At 44.5% G+C, this 18,488-nt stretch overlaps 2 protein-coding genes across 4 annotated transcripts in view; both read right to left on the bottom strand.

Moving 5' to 3' along the window:
- Positions 1 to 1,026: 1,026 nt before the first annotated feature.
- LOC143115341 (myoD family inhibitor domain-containing protein 2-like) lies at positions 1,027 to 9,151 on the bottom strand. Its single transcript, XM_076277310.1, has 3 exons — positions 9,079 to 9,151; positions 3,980 to 4,183; positions 1,027 to 1,286 (listed from the first exon to the last, which is right to left on the bottom strand). The coding sequence occupies exons 1-3, from the start codon at positions 9,143 to 9,145 to the stop codon at positions 1,027 to 1,029; spliced, it is 531 nt and encodes a 176-aa protein (XP_076133425.1). The 5' UTR covers positions 9,146 to 9,151.
- Positions 9,152 to 10,711: 1,560 nt separating this feature from the next.
- foxp1a (forkhead box P1a) overlaps positions 10,712 to 18,488 on the bottom strand; it is an 85,300-nt gene continuing 77,523 nt past the window's right edge. For 2 of the 3 annotated variants that reach the window (XM_076277206.1, XM_076277207.1), the window contains exons 11-17: positions 17,367 to 17,574; positions 16,350 to 16,426; positions 14,447 to 14,548; positions 14,158 to 14,279; positions 13,669 to 13,735; positions 13,056 to 13,231; positions 10,712 to 12,440 (exon numbers count right to left, since the gene is read on the bottom strand). In XM_076277206.1, coding sequence (XP_076133321.1) covers positions 12,272 to 12,440; positions 13,056 to 13,231; positions 13,669 to 13,735; positions 14,158 to 14,279; positions 14,447 to 14,548; positions 16,350 to 16,426; positions 17,367 to 17,574 — 921 coding nt within the window. In that variant the 3' untranslated portion in view covers positions 10,712 to 12,271. The remainder of the gene's footprint in view (positions 12,441 to 13,055; positions 13,232 to 13,668; positions 13,736 to 14,157; positions 14,280 to 14,446; positions 14,549 to 16,349; positions 16,427 to 17,366; positions 17,575 to 18,488) is intronic. The other variant, XR_012985073.1, reaches the window with a different exon arrangement.

Here is an 18,488-nt window from a genome sequence, read left to right as displayed (position 1 = left end):
TTTATTTGTTGGTTTGTTTGTATTATTTTTCATTATTAGTATTATTATTCCATTTTTTCTTATTTTTATTTTTCTCTATTATTGTGTTAAATGCACCAAATGTAAACCACTTTGAGCTGCATTCTGTGTATAAAAGGTGCTATACAAATAAAGCTTATTATTATTATTTTTGTTAATATTATTATTATTTATTATTATTATTATTATTTAATAAATCTACTGCAACTTTTTAATGGAATGATTGCACTGTCTGCTGTATTTCAAGTCATGAAATTCTATTGTACAATCATTTGTAATTTTGTTGTTGTTTTAAAGATGCACTGTAGAGGGCAGCAGAGAGTTGTGCAGCTAGAGTATATGCTTTGTGCTTTCTGTGAAATAGGTGTGGCAACAAATAGTCTGTAGTCTGTAAGGCAAGGAAAACTGGCTCTTATCATCCATTCATAATTTAACGGTATTCCCAGATTACAGATATGAACATCAGATCTTTGAACTCTGATTGATACTGAATAAGATCAACATGTGAAATCCATACATTATGCACGTCATATAATGGGATTTATTAAAGAGGCATGCTGTATTGATCACAAACAGTGCAAAGGCATTCATAAACAATGCATAGCCATAGCGTGTCTGCATTAGCCTAATGCACACGGGCACCTTGCTGTGGAAATGGAGCAGCAGGAAGAAAATGCCACAGCTGAGAGCTGCAGCACTGGGACACGTCATTAGAGAGGATCTCTGAGATGAGCAAAGAAAGAGTGAGAGGATACGCACTGTATCAACATACTTGACTGGCCAATTGTCCTATTCTTATCCATACAGTCCCATGTCTCTTCCAAACAGCTGGTCTCCAGGTGGACCATTCACAGTTGGACATACTCAGTCTTACTCAAGTGGGCTACTTCCTCCATCCCAGACGGATGAAGCTGCTCTCATGTGTCAACAGCATCAAAAGGCTTCCCCTGCTCTCTGGTTAGACCAGCACTCCTCTAATTCACTTTGTCCACGGCGGAGTGGCCTCCCTCAGCGATAGCACACCTCTGATATCTCCATGGCCAGCTCGATCAGCTCGCTGGTCTCTTGGCACGAGTCGAGCAGACCGCAGTCGCAGCTCATGTTGCAGCTGCAGCAGTCGTTGGCGCGCGAGGGCTCTTTGGACGCCCGGTAGTACCCACAGGAGGGACAGCAGCGCATCACACTGCGCTCACAGGCCTCTGGGATCAGACTCAGCAGCTCAGAGAAGCGGCAGTGAAGACACGCCAACAGGAGAGACGCACAATCATCTGAGAGAGAGAGAGATGAGAGAGGGAGGGAGAGATGAGAAACAATGACAGAGAGATGAGAGACAGAGAGATGAGAGAGAGAGAAATGAGAGAGGGATGAGAGGGAGGGAGAGATGAGAAACAATGACAGAGAGATGAGAGACAGAGATGAGAGAGAGAGAGATGAGAAACAATGACAGAGAGATGAGAGACAGAGAGAGAGATGAGCGAGAGAGACAATCAGACCTTCAGACAAACCAGAGGTAACAATAAACAATGAAGTTCTTTCAGATGCTCAAAATGACAGCTGACCTAAATGTTTTTAGATGTACTACTTAGCCTAAAAGCACCTCCACATCACTGAAGTCATTTCCACATATAGAATTCAAGTAATCACCTTTCGCTTCCGCCAGATAAGTGATTGCGCTTGTCATTATGGACATAATTGTTTTTTTGAAATATGAAGCTTGAAACAGAAGTGGTCAGTTATTACCCATGCAGGGCGGTGAGAAGTGGTCAGTTATTAGCCATGCCGGGCGGTGAGAGTGAGCTGCCACGAGTGTCCACTCCACTCACCCTCAATCACATCAGCAGCGTAGCTACCACCCAGGACAGGAGAGCAGGCAGCAGGGCAACGCAGGCTAATGTGGATGAACACACGCCAGAGCTATTATGGACAGGCCATCTCTGGGGGCTTGTAATTGTGTTCTAGCAGGCAGAGAAGTTGTATGGAGACATCCCAGAGACAAATGGACAACACTGCCGTGTTAAGAGCTGCTGCTGACCAGGAGGAATGAAGGCTGCACAGACAGACAGATGAGGCAGGGCTGCTCTCAAACATCACAGATGGCCCAGACACACAGGTCAGGTAATGCCCTCTCAATTTATACATTTGCAAATTAACCAACTCTAATAAACAACCCAGTATTATTTGTCAATAAAGTAATAAAGTAAGCTACTCATCCCAGCCAGCCAAGGTCCCTGAGGTCCTCTGGCAAGGACCCGCTTGTCATCCCCCGTTCCAGGCTACGGACTTTTGGTGACAGAGCCTTCTGTGTTGCTGCCCCCACCCTTTGGAACAGTCTACCTCTCCATATCCGCCAAGCCTCCACACTGGCTACGTTCAAAAAGCACCTAAAATCACAATTATTCACTGAGGCCTATGGTCCTTAACCACCCTGCCCCCCAACCCCACTTCTACCCCCTCCTCTCTTCTCTCTATTCCCCTGCCCTATCTCCTTTTGTAAAGCCACCTTGGGTTACTTGAAAGGCGCTATATAAAACCAAGTTATTATTATTATTATTATTATTATTATTAAATCCCAGGCTATAAAAGTGTAATATCTATTCTCGGCTATATTAGCCTTCTCTACACACACAGTCTCCTTTCAGAAAGCATTTGCCATCATTTCCAGCTCATAAATAATTCAAGGCGAATCCATACAAATATTTGATGACTGAGATGGTTCAGAGGGACGCAAGCAATGAGAACTGTGAAAACAAACTGACAACACGAAGTACTGACAACACAAAGAAATGACAACACAAGACCCCAGAGATGTCTGCAGGGGTTACGGTACGACTGTACTGATTTGAAGAAAATGAAAACCACCCTGCTGAAAAAATCAGCCTGATCAGCTTAAGGTGGCTTGCTGGTTGACCAGCTTGTTTGACCACCCTATGATGGTTGACCAGCTAGACCAGCAAATCTCTTGCGAAAACATACCTTCAACTGGTTTGTCCAGTTTACGATGGTGATTCAACTGGTTTTACTTGTTGTACCACCTCAAGCTGGTAATTTTAGTTGGTGTTGCTGGTCTACATTGCTGGTTTAACTGGCCATTCCAGCTTATGTCAGTCATTCTAGCAAACCAGCATGACCAACAACGTCAAGCTTGACAGGCTGGTCACCAGCATGACCATCTTGCACTAGCTGTATCCCACATGACAGGCTGGTCACACCATCATGACCAGCTTCCTCAGTTGGTCATGCCAGCATGTCCACCTGGTGGCCCAACCAGCTACACCAGCAAAGACCAGCAAGTTGGGCCACCAGCTGGACATGCTGGTGTGACCAACTGAGGAAGCTGGTCATGCTGGTGTGACCAGCCTGTCATGTGGGATACAGCTGGTGTAAGATGGTCATGCTGGTGACCAGGCCAGTCAAAGGTGCACAAGGTTGAGCTGAACCTTCTGTTTGGTTCTTTTGGTGCGTCAGTCAAGTTCAAAGCAACCAAGGACACAGAGGGACAAAAAGTTTACATTCAAGACATCTTCATATTTTTATATGAATAAAGATAAATCTTTACTTCAATGTGAATGTAGACACATCTTCTCTCTTAAAACATTACACTCCAGTGGTTTAAATGAGGAATTGGAAATGTCATTCTTGTGATCTTTATTATATTAATTCATGTATCAGTGTATCACGTTGTCATGATTTGAGATTAACAAGGCCATTGGCAATCAAAACTATCTACAACGTGAATCAAATGGTAGCCTGATGTCCTAGCCGTGGATGTCTGTAACAGTAGTTGACAAAGAAATCATTTAAAGGATTATTTATTCTGCAGACTGATTGATATAATAGCATAGCATGAGCCTTAAACCTTCTCCACGGAATACCAGTTTGCTTCTGCTGTAGTTTCTATTCCATAAACAAACCAGTAAACGTTTTATCCACTGCATGAGATAACACGGCAACCCAAACTCACCTCCAGAATCAGGCATGTTGGACTCAAAAGAGGTGAAGTCGCTGCTGAGGAGGTGTTTGTCTGACGAGAGGAGAGAGGAGCTGGAACCTGCCCACTGGTTTCCCACGCCGTCCAGGGACGAAACGTCAGCGTCCTTCTCAGATATGGTGCTCAGCCTCCTGATACCGCTGACCACAACCTCCTCACGATGACCACTCTTCAGGCCTGCAGAGCACACATGCCCACACACTGAGCCCACACACTGAGCCCACACACATGCCCACACACTGAGCCCACACACATGCCCACACACTGAGCCCACACACTGAGCCCACACACATGCCCACACACTGAGCCCACATCGCCACGTGGACAGTGCATGGTACATAGAACACAGAACACAGAAGTGTTCTACATGTTGAAAAGTCTTACCACCAGAACACTAAGGCCTGGGTGTTCTCTGATTGGCTACAGTCAGATACGTAGGCTACTTTGTTCGGTATTCGTATTCCCTTTCTTTGAATTGAAAGCGTAGGCCCTAGCTAATCCACTGTTTGCGATTTGGGGCTGTAGCGTACCGGAGCAAGCGATGTAGTGGTTGATCAACGAAAAATACTGTCTCCACGGCTTATTTGATGTGTTTTAATGCAGAAAAACACCCTTGGGTCAATTTTCGCTGGAATTACACTTTAAAGGCACTCTAAATGATGTTGGGTAACGTCACTTCTGTTGACGTTCAAACAAAACAGAGAGCTAACTCGTTACTCCCTCCCCCTCCCTCCTGTGCAATTGAAACTTTCGTAAACGCGCATCTCGTCGGTGATTTGCTGGAACAGTTTATGTTTTTATGGGCAAGGTTTGCCAAAGTTGTTTTGTGGCTGTTTTTGGAGCCTCCACAGAGCGTGTTTTTTTTACAGTGTGTTCAGGACACAGGCAGCTCTCTAAAGCTCTCATATACAGGTATGTTTTCAGATGTTTACAGAATTTGCCTGTTTGATTTACAGAGGCAGGGTGTTTCATAGCTTCGGTGCATAATGGATAAAAGCTTCTCCGCTTTGCTTGTGGAGCACTTTGGGCACAATTAAAAGATTAGCATTGAAAGATCTAAGGTTCATTTGCTCAGAGATATATGAAGGGGCTATGCCATTTAGAGCTTTGTAAGTAATTAAAGGTGCTCTACGTGATGCTGGGTAACGTCACTTCTGTTGACTTTCAAACACAACAGAGGGCTAGCTCGCTACTTCCTCCCCCTCCCTCCCGTGCTGCTCCCGTGCAATTGAAACTCCTAAATGCGCATCTTGTCTGTGATTTGCTGGAACAGTTTGTTGTGTTTTCATGGGCTAGGTTTGCCCAGGTTGTTTTTGATGCTGTTTTTGGAGCCTGGGCTGTCTACAGAGATCACGTTTGTTTTACAGTGTATTCAGGACACAGACAGCTAGCGGTTGGTTAGGTGATGTTTGCAGTAAGTGACAAAATGTTTTTGCCTAAAAACGTGGCATCGCTTAGAGCACCTTTAACAGAACCTTAAAATCAATTATAGGAAACAGGGAGCCAGTGCAGTTCAGCTAACACAGGGGTGATGTGGTCCCTCTAATTGGTGTTATAAGACTAGCAGCAGAGTTCTGTATGAGTTCCAATTTCTTTATATGCTTTTTTGGGAGACCAGTAAAAAGTGCATTGCAGTAGCCTAGTCTAACCTACTAGTGATAAAGGCGTGGATTAATATCTCATCTTTTGCATCTTGTGTTAAAAAAGGCTGCACTTTGGCAATGTTTCTCAGGTGGAAATAAGCTGTCTGGGTAACTTTACTGATATGGGGCTTAAAGCTTAACTCTGTATCTAAGATGACACCTGTTACTTTTGACCTGGTGTGCCAGGTTCCCAAGGTTACTAAGAACAATGTCTCGCTTTGATTTTGGTCCAACTAAAAGTATCTCTGTTTTATCGTCATTTAGCTTTAAAAAATGTTGCTCATCCACTGATTAATGGAAGCTAAGCATGCAAGAAGGGAGCAAAGCCATCTGGGTTTGTTGGCTCCACAGAAATATATAATTATGTAGTCTGCATAGCTGTGGAAGTTTACATTATGCTGACTTATGATGTTGAAGCATATATGAGGAGCAGAGGACCAAGACAGCTTCCCTGGGCCACACTGAGGGGCAAGTCATGTTGTACAGACACGTGATCCCCTCGACTGACAGTCTGCCAGTAATGTAGGTTTGAAACCAGTTTAAAACATTATCAGAGAGACCAACCCACTTCGCAAAGCGGTGAATTAAAATGTTATGATCAATGGTGTCGAATGCTGCACTCAAATCTAGAAGAATAAGGATCGAGACTTTGTTTCGGTAGAAAGTCTGGGATCATTAACTATTTTTACTGTTTACTAGGGCCGTTTCTGTGCAGTGATTTGATCTAAAACCTGATTGGAATTTTTCGAGAATACTGTTTTCGTTGAGGAAGGTATTAAGTTGATTACAAACAACTTTTGAAAGTACTTTGCTCAGGAAAAGTAGGTTTGATATACTGCAATTATAGTCATTTTCGTTCATCCAAGGCATCAGTTTGCTACACTGAAATGTTTTACATATTGAATAAGGCCTGGGGATTCTGGGGATTCTTTGAGGGGATCCGTGCTTTGTTCCATGTGCTTTGTTCCATGTTCTTCTATCCCCTTTCTTTGTCGGGATCAGAGAGCTAAAAGGGATCAGAGAGCTAAAAGGGATCAGAGAGCTAAAAGGGATCAATAAAATGCTCCACAGGGTCCCTGGTCCAGTGCCGTGATTACTGAGGACACATTAGAGCGCACGCCCCGGTGGGCCACACCTGAGAGTGGTTGGAGAGGCGCCTAATGACCCAGATCGATTGGGAGATTGCTATAGCGTCAGGGTTCCATTCTAAAAGCCCTTTTTCAAACTCTGAGACAAACAAAGACAAAAAGTTGGAAAAAGCTTGTGTGCTCTTTGTTGAGATGATATAACTGTCTGTCATTGCAGTAATGTTACCCCCCTTAAATACGGATTATCTTGATTGATGCCATGTCACAGGGCCGTAGTCACCATAGACTTATTCAGACGTGACCAAAATGTCCCCCCCAATATTCGGACATAAAATAAATAAAGAAAAAAACGCTATAGGCTATTACAGAAACCAACAAGTCCCGCCATCTGAAATGCAATCAAACGTAAATAACGTACAAATTAATGACCTGTTGATGGTTTCAGAGAGAGTAGCCTACACTGTGAGTGGTTTGTCCTGGAGGTTTTGCGTTTATCGTTTGAGGCGTGCGCTATCAAAAGCTTCCTGCTCCCTGTCAACAATATCGCAAAAGATACCGTTACAATTCTCACAAAACTTGTTGGAAAGGTGTAGCACTGTCTAAGGAAACCCCATTCATTTTTGAAGCTGATCAGACTCAAAGGGAACTTTGAAACAATTCCATATTGTAGCCTATTTTCTCGCAATGATAGCGAAAGTGAAAAAGCGAAAGTGTTTGATTTGAATTTGTGCTAGTAGTAATGTCAGAAATGAACCGGTTTATAAGCCTCTTAGAAATGGTTGTTGCATCTTGCATGTTACATTTAGATTCGCGCTCAATCGCGCATCCACGTAGGCAAAACGTAGCACTCAAATGTGGCGACGGCACAAAAGTTGAAAAAACTTTTACAATGGCGGTGATAGCCTACAGTTAATGTGAATCGCGGACAATAACCAAAGAAAGGAATTTCCACCTCCAGTCACTAAATAAAGGCTGTGTTTCTACATGTTAACACAAAACGTAATTTCTGTCAGAAACCAGCCTATAATGCATAGGGTAACTTGAGGTGAGTCAGACAGAAGAGGGACCTGACTTAGTATGCTAGCCTATCTTGAATCCCATCCCTTTCAAACTACCTTAAAATTGTGTGATTTGCTGCCAGAATAATAAAATCAAAATACAAAATATTATTGGGCTATAGGTCCAAACCTATGAGTAAGCATTCGGTGTAATATAGAGGTTATCAAAGATACTCTAGTTTGTATTTTCTTTTAAATTATACATTTTGGAGACAAATGGAGTCATACCACAGGTCTATATCCAGGGATGGATTATTGAATGGACCTACTGGGCCCAAGAGCTCAGGGGGCCCTGAAGCCTAAGACTGTGTGAAGTTGCTTCTCCGCCCTTCTCTTCTATTTCCACAAAACTCACAAGTCGTCATAATATAAAGGGTCATTTTTTTTAAGTCTTCCGGGGAAATATGCCCCAGGGCGCCCCTATCTTAACAGGGGAGGGTTTTTTTTGCATCTATGCCCAGAGGTTCATAATCCATCCGTGCCTATGTCCGTCAAAAGTTTGGTATATCCTAATTGACTGACTTAACTAATGACTTGTTTGTGATTTTAATAATATTTTTGCATGGCAGGAAATGTGAATTGAAATTCTGTTATTGAAATTCACACCGCACCACAGATTTGGTCCCCCCCAATGTTGACATCATGGCTACTGCCTTGCCATGTCAGAATAGGGTACCATCCTCTCATTTCATGCAGCCTATGTGTCTTATACCACTGATAATTCTTATACCACTGATAGTTCTTATCTGATAGTTCATATCACTGATAGTTCTTATACCACTGATAGTTCTATAGTTCATATACCACTGATAGTTCATATACCACTGATAGTTTTTATACCACTGATCGTTCTTATACCTGATAGTTCACATAGGCCTACCACTGATAATTTTTATACCACTGATCGTTCTTATACCTGAGAGTTTTCAGTTCTCCACAGAGTTGAGCTCAGTGCACACAGTTTAAGGCCCCAGAACTTTTCAATGTTCTTCTGTATTCTACAAAGATTGTTGCAGAAACAGATCTCAGATGCAGAACTTCAAGATGATGATAGTTTGAGAGCCACCGCCTGTACAACAGTAGCCTAACCCTACTTTTAAAAATTATTTAAAGTTTATTAGGCCTACTCATCCCATAACCTACCCATCATGGGAGAAATATATATGCTGAAGTGAACACATGAGGAACGGTTAGAATGTGTAGCCTATACCGAAACCTAGAAATAGGCGATTAATTTATCATGAACACGCATGCAGTTAGAATATTTTAAGGTATTAATTTACCGTCGGTCACAGGACCCTTTCTTTCTCTCGAAACATCAAGGTCGGTGCCAGTCGTTTTCCCATCCATTTTAAGAAGCTTCGATGTGAATAAATCTATGAAACGCAGATCGCCATTCAGTATGATCTTTGATGCGCCTTTGGATTATGCCTTATATCCGATAACAGTCAACGTGTAGCCTACACAGTATTACAACATCTTACATGCTACTTTGTAGCGGCATTACTTATGTGCGCAACAGCAGCGCGTTTAGCGGAGAAGTGACGGTCATCTCAATCCTGCGCACTGACTGCCTCTCGCATTAAGCATCCTCCCTCTGCGCACTGAATGCCTCTCGCATTAAGCATCCTCCCTCTGCTCACTGACTGCCTCTCGCATTAAGCATCCTCCCTCTGCGCACTGAATGCCAACCCCTCTCTCGCTCATTGAGTTTCCAAAGATACGTTGAAGACGACGAGCAAGAGAGAAACATTTGGATACTTTCGTACTTCCGCCTACTGAGGACTGAAAAGGCAACTTCTTAAGTAAAACACGTTTACCATGTCTTATTTCAGCAATCGTGGGTGTGCGGGGCAAGTAAATGATTGTTGCCTAGATGCTCCTCACCCCACCGCAAACCCTCAATTTAGAGAATCGACCACCACTACACGCCCAAGTAGGGTTGCCATATTTGATTTGCGACCCCCCCCCAAAAAAAAAAATATATATATACATATATATATATATTTATAAAGTTAGAAATGTTAAGAAATGCTGCTAATTGTATGCTGTTGAACTTGAGCTATATGGTGCATTGTCACTTTAAGGTCACTCATGCTCTTGTAAGATATAAGGCTAATCCATAAACTTTGTTTGTGCTATATGATGCCACAATATTAACAATAGCCCACTATGCATAATATTAAGTTGTTACAAGCAGTTATAAGTTTCATATATTAAAAGGGGATATCAACAATGACACCTGGAACCTGCCAGTCTATCTCTCTCTCTCTCTCTGGTGCGCACTCAAGATGCGTTCCCAATTAATAAGTAACGTTCAAGTTAGATGCTGCATCGTGATCATCCTTGCATTTAACACGAAGTTCGTGCATTTTGACATCGTAAACATTCTCGAAGAGAGAAAAGCAGTTCGCAGTACAGCTAGGCCCCTTCTGTCCTTTGGTGCCCTTGTGCGTGATGAGCGTGGTAAATGTTGAAACATTTCCTATAGTTTCTTACCTATATATCTGCCCTGATGCACTCGTTGACGCAGACACACGCACTCACTTTTGACTCATTTCCTTGCTGCTGTTATTTTAGCCTACAGAGCAACTAGGACATGCGCGTGTACCTAGAAAGTGGAGTCTGGGTCTGTGGTTGCGCGGCAGTTGCTAGGTAATAATGTAAACTCTATTTTTGCTGCCAATCACCAGAAAAGCCTTTTATGTCTGTGTACTGTACATAGGCTACACGGGATTTGATGTAGGGCCTACGATAAACACAACCAAGAACAAAACCGTTCGAAACTAGCAGAAATTATAATCAGAAGTTAATTCTGATTATAAAACACTCAGCACCATCACACACAGGTATCACTCAACACCATCACACACACACACACACAGGTATCACTCAACACCATCACACACACACAGGTTTCACTCAACACCATCTTTGAACATCATTCCTCTTCTCAGAACAAGATGTTTTTTATTTATTTTTTTTTATTTGGCTTTTATTATTAAAGGATAGTGCCCTTTGTACAAATACAAGAACAAGTATATTTGCATTATATAAAAGGGAATAAAAAACAACAAATCAAGTGTTAAGAGCCTCAGGCTTTTCATGACCTCGCTAGTCTGAGGAGACGAGGGCTTTTCATGACCTCGCTAGTCTGAGGAGACGAGGGTTAAAACTCCCACAGGACTGCTGGATCAAACATGTGATTGACACTGACCCATATTTGGCATTTAACGATTCACACTTGCCAATATCTATTTTTTACAAATTCATTGGTAGCTGCTGACGATCACGTTCTCATCTGGCCAATCTGATGTAAACAAGGAATATGTGTCCTTATTTTCATATTTCCATAGTCTTTGGTTAACTCCATGGACAGTTACAAATTCAAAAGAGAACCTTAAAAACTAGACTTTCTTTTTTTTACATAAATGCAGATTTATCCTCTCCTAATTAAGTTCTATCTACTACCATAAGTCAGAGGAATATACAGACATTCCTTTAAAATAATGCAATGGAAGGCATTGTGTCTTAGAATGAAAACTACCTACAAACCACAGTATGCTACTCTTGCCCGTCAACAAACACTCCAGGCCGAGAGAAAGATGAAGAATACAAGGAACTTAAAAACAAACAACATTCATCAAGTGCTAGTCAGACATGTTCCACTTTGGTTCAAATTCAACTTTTCTTGTCAAATTAAAAACAAAATAAAATGGAGGTAAATCAGATGATCGAGACATTCACTAGGTTTATGACCCTTTGTCTATCACACACACACACACACACACACACACACACACACACACACACACCTTTCACCCTGAATGGAGCTAAATGTAAATTATGAAACCATTACCATAAAAAATAACATGTACTCACACACACACACACAAATTCAAACATACAAGGCATCACGCGAGACAAGTCAGTGGCAGTCAGTGGCAGTGGGTGGAGGAGAGCAGTGGGGTCTATGTGCCGTGTGGTGGTGGAGTTCTTGGGAGGGAGCGCTCACGGAGTTGGCCCTTTGACCTGGGGCCAGGTCACGGAGTTGGCCCTTTCTGCGCTCAGGCACTGATGAGCCCTTGACGTACCAGTGAGGTCAGTCCGGTCCACAGGGCGCTACAATGTGTCGCCATTCAAAATAAATACAGTAACAACAACAACAACCAAAAAGTCCCTCTAGCCGTGAGGCGGTTCTCAGTGGCGTTCTAGCCGTGAGGCGGTTCTCAGTGGCGTTCTAGCCGTGAGGCGGTTCTCAGTGGCGTTCTAGCCGTGAGGCGGTTCTCAGTGGCGTTCCAAACCAAATGCGCTCTGTGTCTGTTCAGTACATTATCTTAGCTGTCAATGAGAGAGTGTGTGTGTTCTGTGTGTGTGTGCACAACAGTGGGTGAGTGACTGAGTGATTAGGCCCATGTGGAAGTGTGTGTGTGTGTGTGTGTGTGTGTGTGTGTGGGCGGGGGGGAGGGGGGGCTCTCAGGAGAAGGCAGGTGGAGAGGCCCGGGGCAGGTCATTCCTCTCCGAGGGCTCGTAGTAGCGCTCGTGCTCCAGCTCCGGGCTGCACTCGTCCAGCATCATCTCCGGGGAGTGGGCCGCCTCCTCATACTCCTCCTCCAGCTGCTCCTCCTTCACTCTGGAAGGGTATCTACACACGCACGCACACGCACGCACACGCACGCGCACACACACACACACGCACACGCGCACACACACGCACACACACACACACACAGACAGACACAGACAGACACACACAGAGACAGAGAGACACACACACACAGACACACACACACACGCACGCAAACGCACGCACGCAAACGCACACACGCACACACAGACAGACACACACAGAGACAGAGAGACACACACAGACACACACACACACAGTAGAAAGATAGCAGCTTTAGATAGATTCTGGGATAATTTCAGAGATGGGGTTAGTTGCAGCACAGGGCCAATGGTTGGACTGAGCAAAGGTGAGTGGGTGTGGCCACACACAACATGGGCGGTGCAAATATGAGTGGGTGTGGCCACTTACAGTGTGGGCAGAGGAGTGGGTGTGGTCACTCACAATATGGGCGGAGCAAAGGTGGGGTGGGGTGGCCAATCACAATGTGGACGGGGGGAGTGCGTGGGTGTGACCACTCAGTGTGGGCGGAGCAAAGATGGGGTGGGTGTGGTCACTCACAGTGTAGGCGGGGGGGTGCGTGGGTGTGACCACTCAGTGTGGGCGGAGCAAAGGGGGGGTGTGGTCACTCACAGTGTGGGCGGGGGGGAGAGGTCGGTGCTGGAGTCGCTGGCGTCGCTGTCCATGTCCTGGTCCTTGTCCAGGGAGCCGTTGAGCTCGTGGCGGATGGCAGAGGCCAGGGAGTGCAGCCCCCCACTGCCCAGAGACGCCGAACCATACAGGGGCAGGGAGCTCTCCGCCATGGCAGCCTGAGGAGGGACGCACACACACACACACACACACACCTATTTAATAGCTTGTTCCACAATGTTATTGGGAAACATTCACTCTGTAAACTAAATGATCTACAAAAGACATATGATGTGCTCTGTAACAATACAGTATATCATTATTAAACTACAGACATAACTGACATATGATGTGCCCTGTAACAACACACTACAGTATATCATTATTAAACTACAGACACAACTGACATATGATGTGCCCTGTAACAACACACTACAGTATATCATTATTAAACTACAGACATAACCGACATATGATGTGCCCTGTAACAACACAGTATATCATTATTAAACAAGAGACATAACTGACATATGATGTGCCCTGTAACAGCACACTACAGTATATCATTATTAAACTACACTAGACTACATGCAACAGACCAGCGACTGTCCCTCACCTGAAGAGCAGAGAAGGCCGGACTGTGGCCAAGGCTGGACTGGATGCCCTTCACAATGGAGGGAGACCTGGAGGAGACAATCACAATCACAGTGTTAACTCTGGAGGAGACAATCACAGTGTTAACTCTGGAGGAGACAATCACAATCACAGTGTTAATTCTGGAGTCGTCAACCGCAACCACGGTGTTAACTCTGGAGGAGACAATCACAATCACAGTGTTAACTCTGGAGTCAACCACAACCACAGTGTTAACTCTGGAGTCAACCACAACTACAGTGTTAACTCTGGAGGAGACAATCGTAGAACACACATGATACCAGTAACGTAGAACACACATGATACCAGTGAGAAACAGAGAGAGACAGCGAGAGAAAGGGGATGAGAGAGAGGGAGAGAGAGAGAGACAGAGAGAGAGAGAGAGAGAGAGAGAGAGAGGGGGGAGGGAGAGAGAGGGAGAGAAAAAAGGGGGGGGGGAGGTAATACGTACCCTGTGATCTTCTGTGGTCTCCTCTTCTGGAACTCGAGTTCATCAACTGTCCACACGGCTCCCTTCACGTTCTCCACACGCACAAAGCACTTGTGCAGACTCAGGTTATGCCTCACAGCATTCTGGAGCCACATAACACACAGTGACCATCACTCCATCACACAGTGACCCAACACACAACACACAGTGACCCAACACAACACACAGAGACCATCACTTTACAGTCGGTTGTCCTCCACAGCGCTGGACACTGAGGCTAGGGTTAGTTCCCAATGAGGCGGTGCTTTACCTTCCATGTTGCTGCGTTCTTTCTGAAATAGGCAAACGTTCGCGTGAACCAGTTGTAGATCTCATTTAGTGTCAGCTGTCTGTCTGGAGACTCAAAAATAGCCTGAAAGTGAAACAAAGGGACAAACCGAAAGCAAATGAGCAAAATGGAAACGGAGAAGATTGCATTTAAATGAGCATAACAGAAGCACAAAAGGGTTTCCTGCAGGATGGGGTCCGCTCACATACCTCCGTATTAAGGAGGCGTACGTAACGTAAACACATACCTACCGTATTAAGGAGGAGTAAACACTAGGGCTGGGACAACGCGTCGACGTAATCGATGACGTCGATGCAAAAAATACGTCGACGCAAAATATGCGCGTCAATTCATTAAGCATAATGTGTGCCGCTAAATATTTTGAATTTTATACCTTCAGTGTTTCACGTTGACTAATCTGTGGCTGGGGGCCACGAAATCATTGAGCTGTGCTTTTCAGCCACGCAGCCTTTCCTTGCCCCGCCCCGCTCTCTATCGTAGCCCGCTGCCACTCCTCTGCATGTGCATTTAACAAAATATTCACGATTGTTGAAGGATTGTTGTTGCCACATAGAAGCATTGCATAGAACACGGTGGGCTAAATTGCTATTAAATTCGCTTAGCATTGTGGCCATGCTGCGCAAATTTGTTCAAAACTGCTGCATTAAAGTTAACTCTGCTAAGGTCTCATCACAACATAGTTTGGTCTCCTCAATGTAGGCTAAGTTAAGTTATGCAATCAAGCAGTATCTCAAAGCTAACGTTAGGATACTGTTCGGATGTCAAGTTAAGCATGCTTACTTACATCTGCTTGTCAATTTCGTTACTCATGTAGGGCTCATTTTATTGACTCTGAATGTTTGCAAAATCCGAATGTAAATGGAAAAGTGTTTTCCAAGACTTGTCCCAAGGAGAAGTAGGCTACGAACCGTTATTTTAACTAACTACTTATGAATTGCATCCACACATTAATTGCAGGGATTCCCTCACGAACGTCGTCTTAAAGTGACAGGCACTCAATTAGACCTATACATGGATTTCAATGGCACGTCACGAAAAAATGCGTGCGCAACCAAGAGGCAGAAAGCACCATAGAACAGCATAGAGCAATGCAAAAGAGCAAAAGAATAAAATGAGTTTTTGTGCTGAAAACTGCACCAATTCAAAATCACAATGGTTAGAGAATGTTAAATATGTTCAATATCCCTAACGGAATGCATGTCTTCGCCAAAAATGACAAAATACAATGTTATATTAATAATCCAAATGAACGTCAAACTTTGAAATATAGTCTGAAATGAGATGTTAATATCATTGAGACAACAGGGGTATACAAAAAAATCCGATTGTAGCTTACAGCAGCCGACTATTTAGGTTAAGTTTATAACGTTGTGGCTGGCCACCAAGCGTCTTCTGCTTCACGGCTGCGCGCGCATCTAGTTTTGTTGGTAAACGGGAAACCCGTGTACACTACTGAACTGAACTGAATGCTACCTCTGACTAAGAATGCATTACTTTGCACTTGTATAGTCTTTTATTTTGGTATCATAAGAGCAATAAACATATATTCCAATGTTAAGGAATTCATGTTTTTTTCATTCAGATATGTAAATCAACATGTATAAGTTGCTATTAGTCAATTAATGGGGAGATAATCGAATCGAAATCGAATCGGACTGAAAAAATGAATCGTTAGATTAATCGATGCATTGAAAAAATAATCGCTAGATTAATCGTTTAAAAAATAATTGTTTATCCCAGCCCTAGTAAACACATACCTGCCGTATTAAGGAAGCGTACGTAACGTAAACACATACCTGCCGTATTAAGGAGGCGTACGTAAACACATACCTGCCGTATTAAGGAGGCGTACGTAAACACATACCTGCCGTATTAAGGAGGCGTACGTAAACGGAGGTCTGACTTCTGCACTGGAGTAGAATTCCTTGTTTTGGACGATGTCTGTGGGAGCAAACAGGATTTCAGTGTCGTGGCAGATATTCAGACTCGGGCCAGAAATTAAGTCCAAACATCTTGCCCACAACGTAACAAAAATACACCATTATAAGTGCTGAAGTCAAAAACTTGTCCCAAAATGAAGGCGCAAAAGTCCGGCAGAGTTCCGTGCAAAAATTCCTTTAATGACTACATAGCGCAAAGCCTGAGTGGATCGCACGATCGCACTCCCGAACAAAGGTAGAACTCTCTTACTTGTACCCCTCCAAAATGCTGACACAACACTACCCCGAACAAACTTTTCACCTTAAGTTTATGGAAAGTTCAGGGGTGTACAGTATAGAGTGATCACAGGTCATACATTGTGCATGGGTTAAATATCGTTCGCCCCCCTGCACTCTCCTACTGGTTGTTATGAGTAGAGCTCGCCCTGTGTACGCGTTATCTTGCAGCTTCAAGGCCGACTTTGGTTTCTTCAAAAGGCCTAGGCTAAGGCAGCATGAGACACAGTGCAACAAAATGAGACACAGGGCAGCAAACAGAGACATAGGGATACAGAGCGCACGTACAGTAGGGGGAATTCTGGTAGAATAGCTTCAGTATGTTAATAGTATTAGTTAAACTTGTTATTTAAAATGTTATAAGAGTATTATGGTTAGGAATAACATCAGTGTATTACTTGATTATGATTAAGGTTATATGAATACATGCTTTACAGTTTCAAACTCGTTCTCTCATCATGATGTCTACAACCCATAGGATAATTTTATACAACATCAGCTCATGCAACGCAAGCACACGGACTTCGACAAAACCACAAAATAGACACCCTTAGTCCAGAAAACAAACAAACAAGCACCCTTAGTCCAGCACCTGAGTCGTACCGACCAACATCCCTCAGCGAGTAGTGACCCGCCAGATGCTCACCCAGACAGGTGCTGCTCACCTTGGTTCATGGAGGCCCCGTACTTGTCGGAGAGGCGTCGGCGGGAGGGCCCGGTGCTGTGCAGGCCGGCGGGGATGATGACGGCGGGGGCCTGGGGCAGGGACGTGAGTGGCGTGGAGGGGGCCATGGCCGACTGCGACAGACTCATGGAGATGGGTGTCTTGGGAACCGTCGCCTTGGAGAGCGTCATACTGGACACCAGGTTGACCTGGGGGGGGGATAGGTCAGTCAGGTCAGTCAGGTCAGACCTAAACTCTGCTCGCTCAACAGGAGAAACTCTGCTGTAATGGCATTGAAAGATAAGCTCCCTGGTCAACACATCCTGCTACCCAGAGCATGGACTCTTGGAGCCTCTCAGTGCAGTGTGTGTGCAGCAGTGTGTGTGTGCAGCAGTGTGTGTGTAGCAGTGTGTGTGCAGCAGTGTGTGTGTGTAGCAGTGTGTGTGCAGCAGTGTGTGTGTGTGTGTGTGTAGCAGTGTGTGTGTGTGTGTGCAGCAGTGTGTGTGCAGCAGTGTGTGTGTGTAGCAGTGTGTGTGTGTGTGTGTGTGTGTGCAGTGTGTGTGTGTGCAGCAGTGTGTGTGTGCAGCAGTGTGTGTGCAGCAGTGTGTGTGTAGCAGTGTGTGTGCAGCAGTGTGTGTGTGTGTGTGTGTAGCAGTGTGTGTGTGTGTGTGCAGCAGTGTGTGTGCAGCAGTGTGTGTGTGTAGCAGTGTGTGTGTGTGTGTGTGTGTGTGCAGTGTGTGTGTGTGCAGCAGTGTGTGTGTGTAGCAGTGTGTGTGTGCAGCAGTGTGTGTGTGTGTGTGCAGCAGTGTGTGTGTGTGTGCAGCAGTGTGTGTGTGTGTGTGTGTGTGTGCAGCAGTGTGTGTGCAGCAGTGTGTGTGCAGCAGTGTGTGTGCAGCAGTGTGTGTGCAGCAGTGTGTGTGCAGCAGTGTGTGTGTGTGTGTGTAGCAGTGTGTGTGCAGCAGTGTGTGTGCAGCAGTGTGTGTGTGTGTGTGTGTGTGTGCAGTGTGTCTGTGTGTGTGTGCAGTGTGTGTGTGTGTAGCAGTGTGTGTGTGTGTGCAGTGTGTGTGTAGCAGTGTGTGTGTGTGTAGCAGTGTGTGTGTGTGTGCAGTGTGTGTGTAGCAGT

The sequence above is a fragment of the Alosa pseudoharengus genome, unplaced genomic scaffold, assembly GCF_046254945.1.
Source record: "Alosa pseudoharengus isolate Yale_2024_CS ecotype anadromous, Long Island Sound unplaced genomic scaffold, YU_APseudo_1.1 YU_APseudo_1.1_scf_9, whole genome shotgun sequence".
Taxonomy (NCBI): Eukaryota; Metazoa; Chordata; class Actinopteri; order Clupeiformes; family Clupeidae; genus Alosa; species Alosa pseudoharengus.
This window is presented reverse-complemented; position numbering and strand designations above follow the sequence as displayed.

Coding starts and splice junctions, on each gene's coding strand:
- LOC143115341 (XM_076277310.1), bottom strand. CDS start 9,145: ATGGATGGGAAAACGACTGGCACCGACCTTGATGTTTCGAGAGAAAGA. Junction 4,184..9,078: donor AAAGGGTCCTGTGACCGACG/GTAAATTAATAC, acceptor TGTGCTCTGCAG/GCCTGAAGAGTGGTCATCGT. Junction 1,287..3,979: donor CAACATGCCTGATTCTGGAG/GTGAGTTTGGGT, acceptor TCTCTCTCTCAG/ATGATTGTGCGTCTCTCCTG.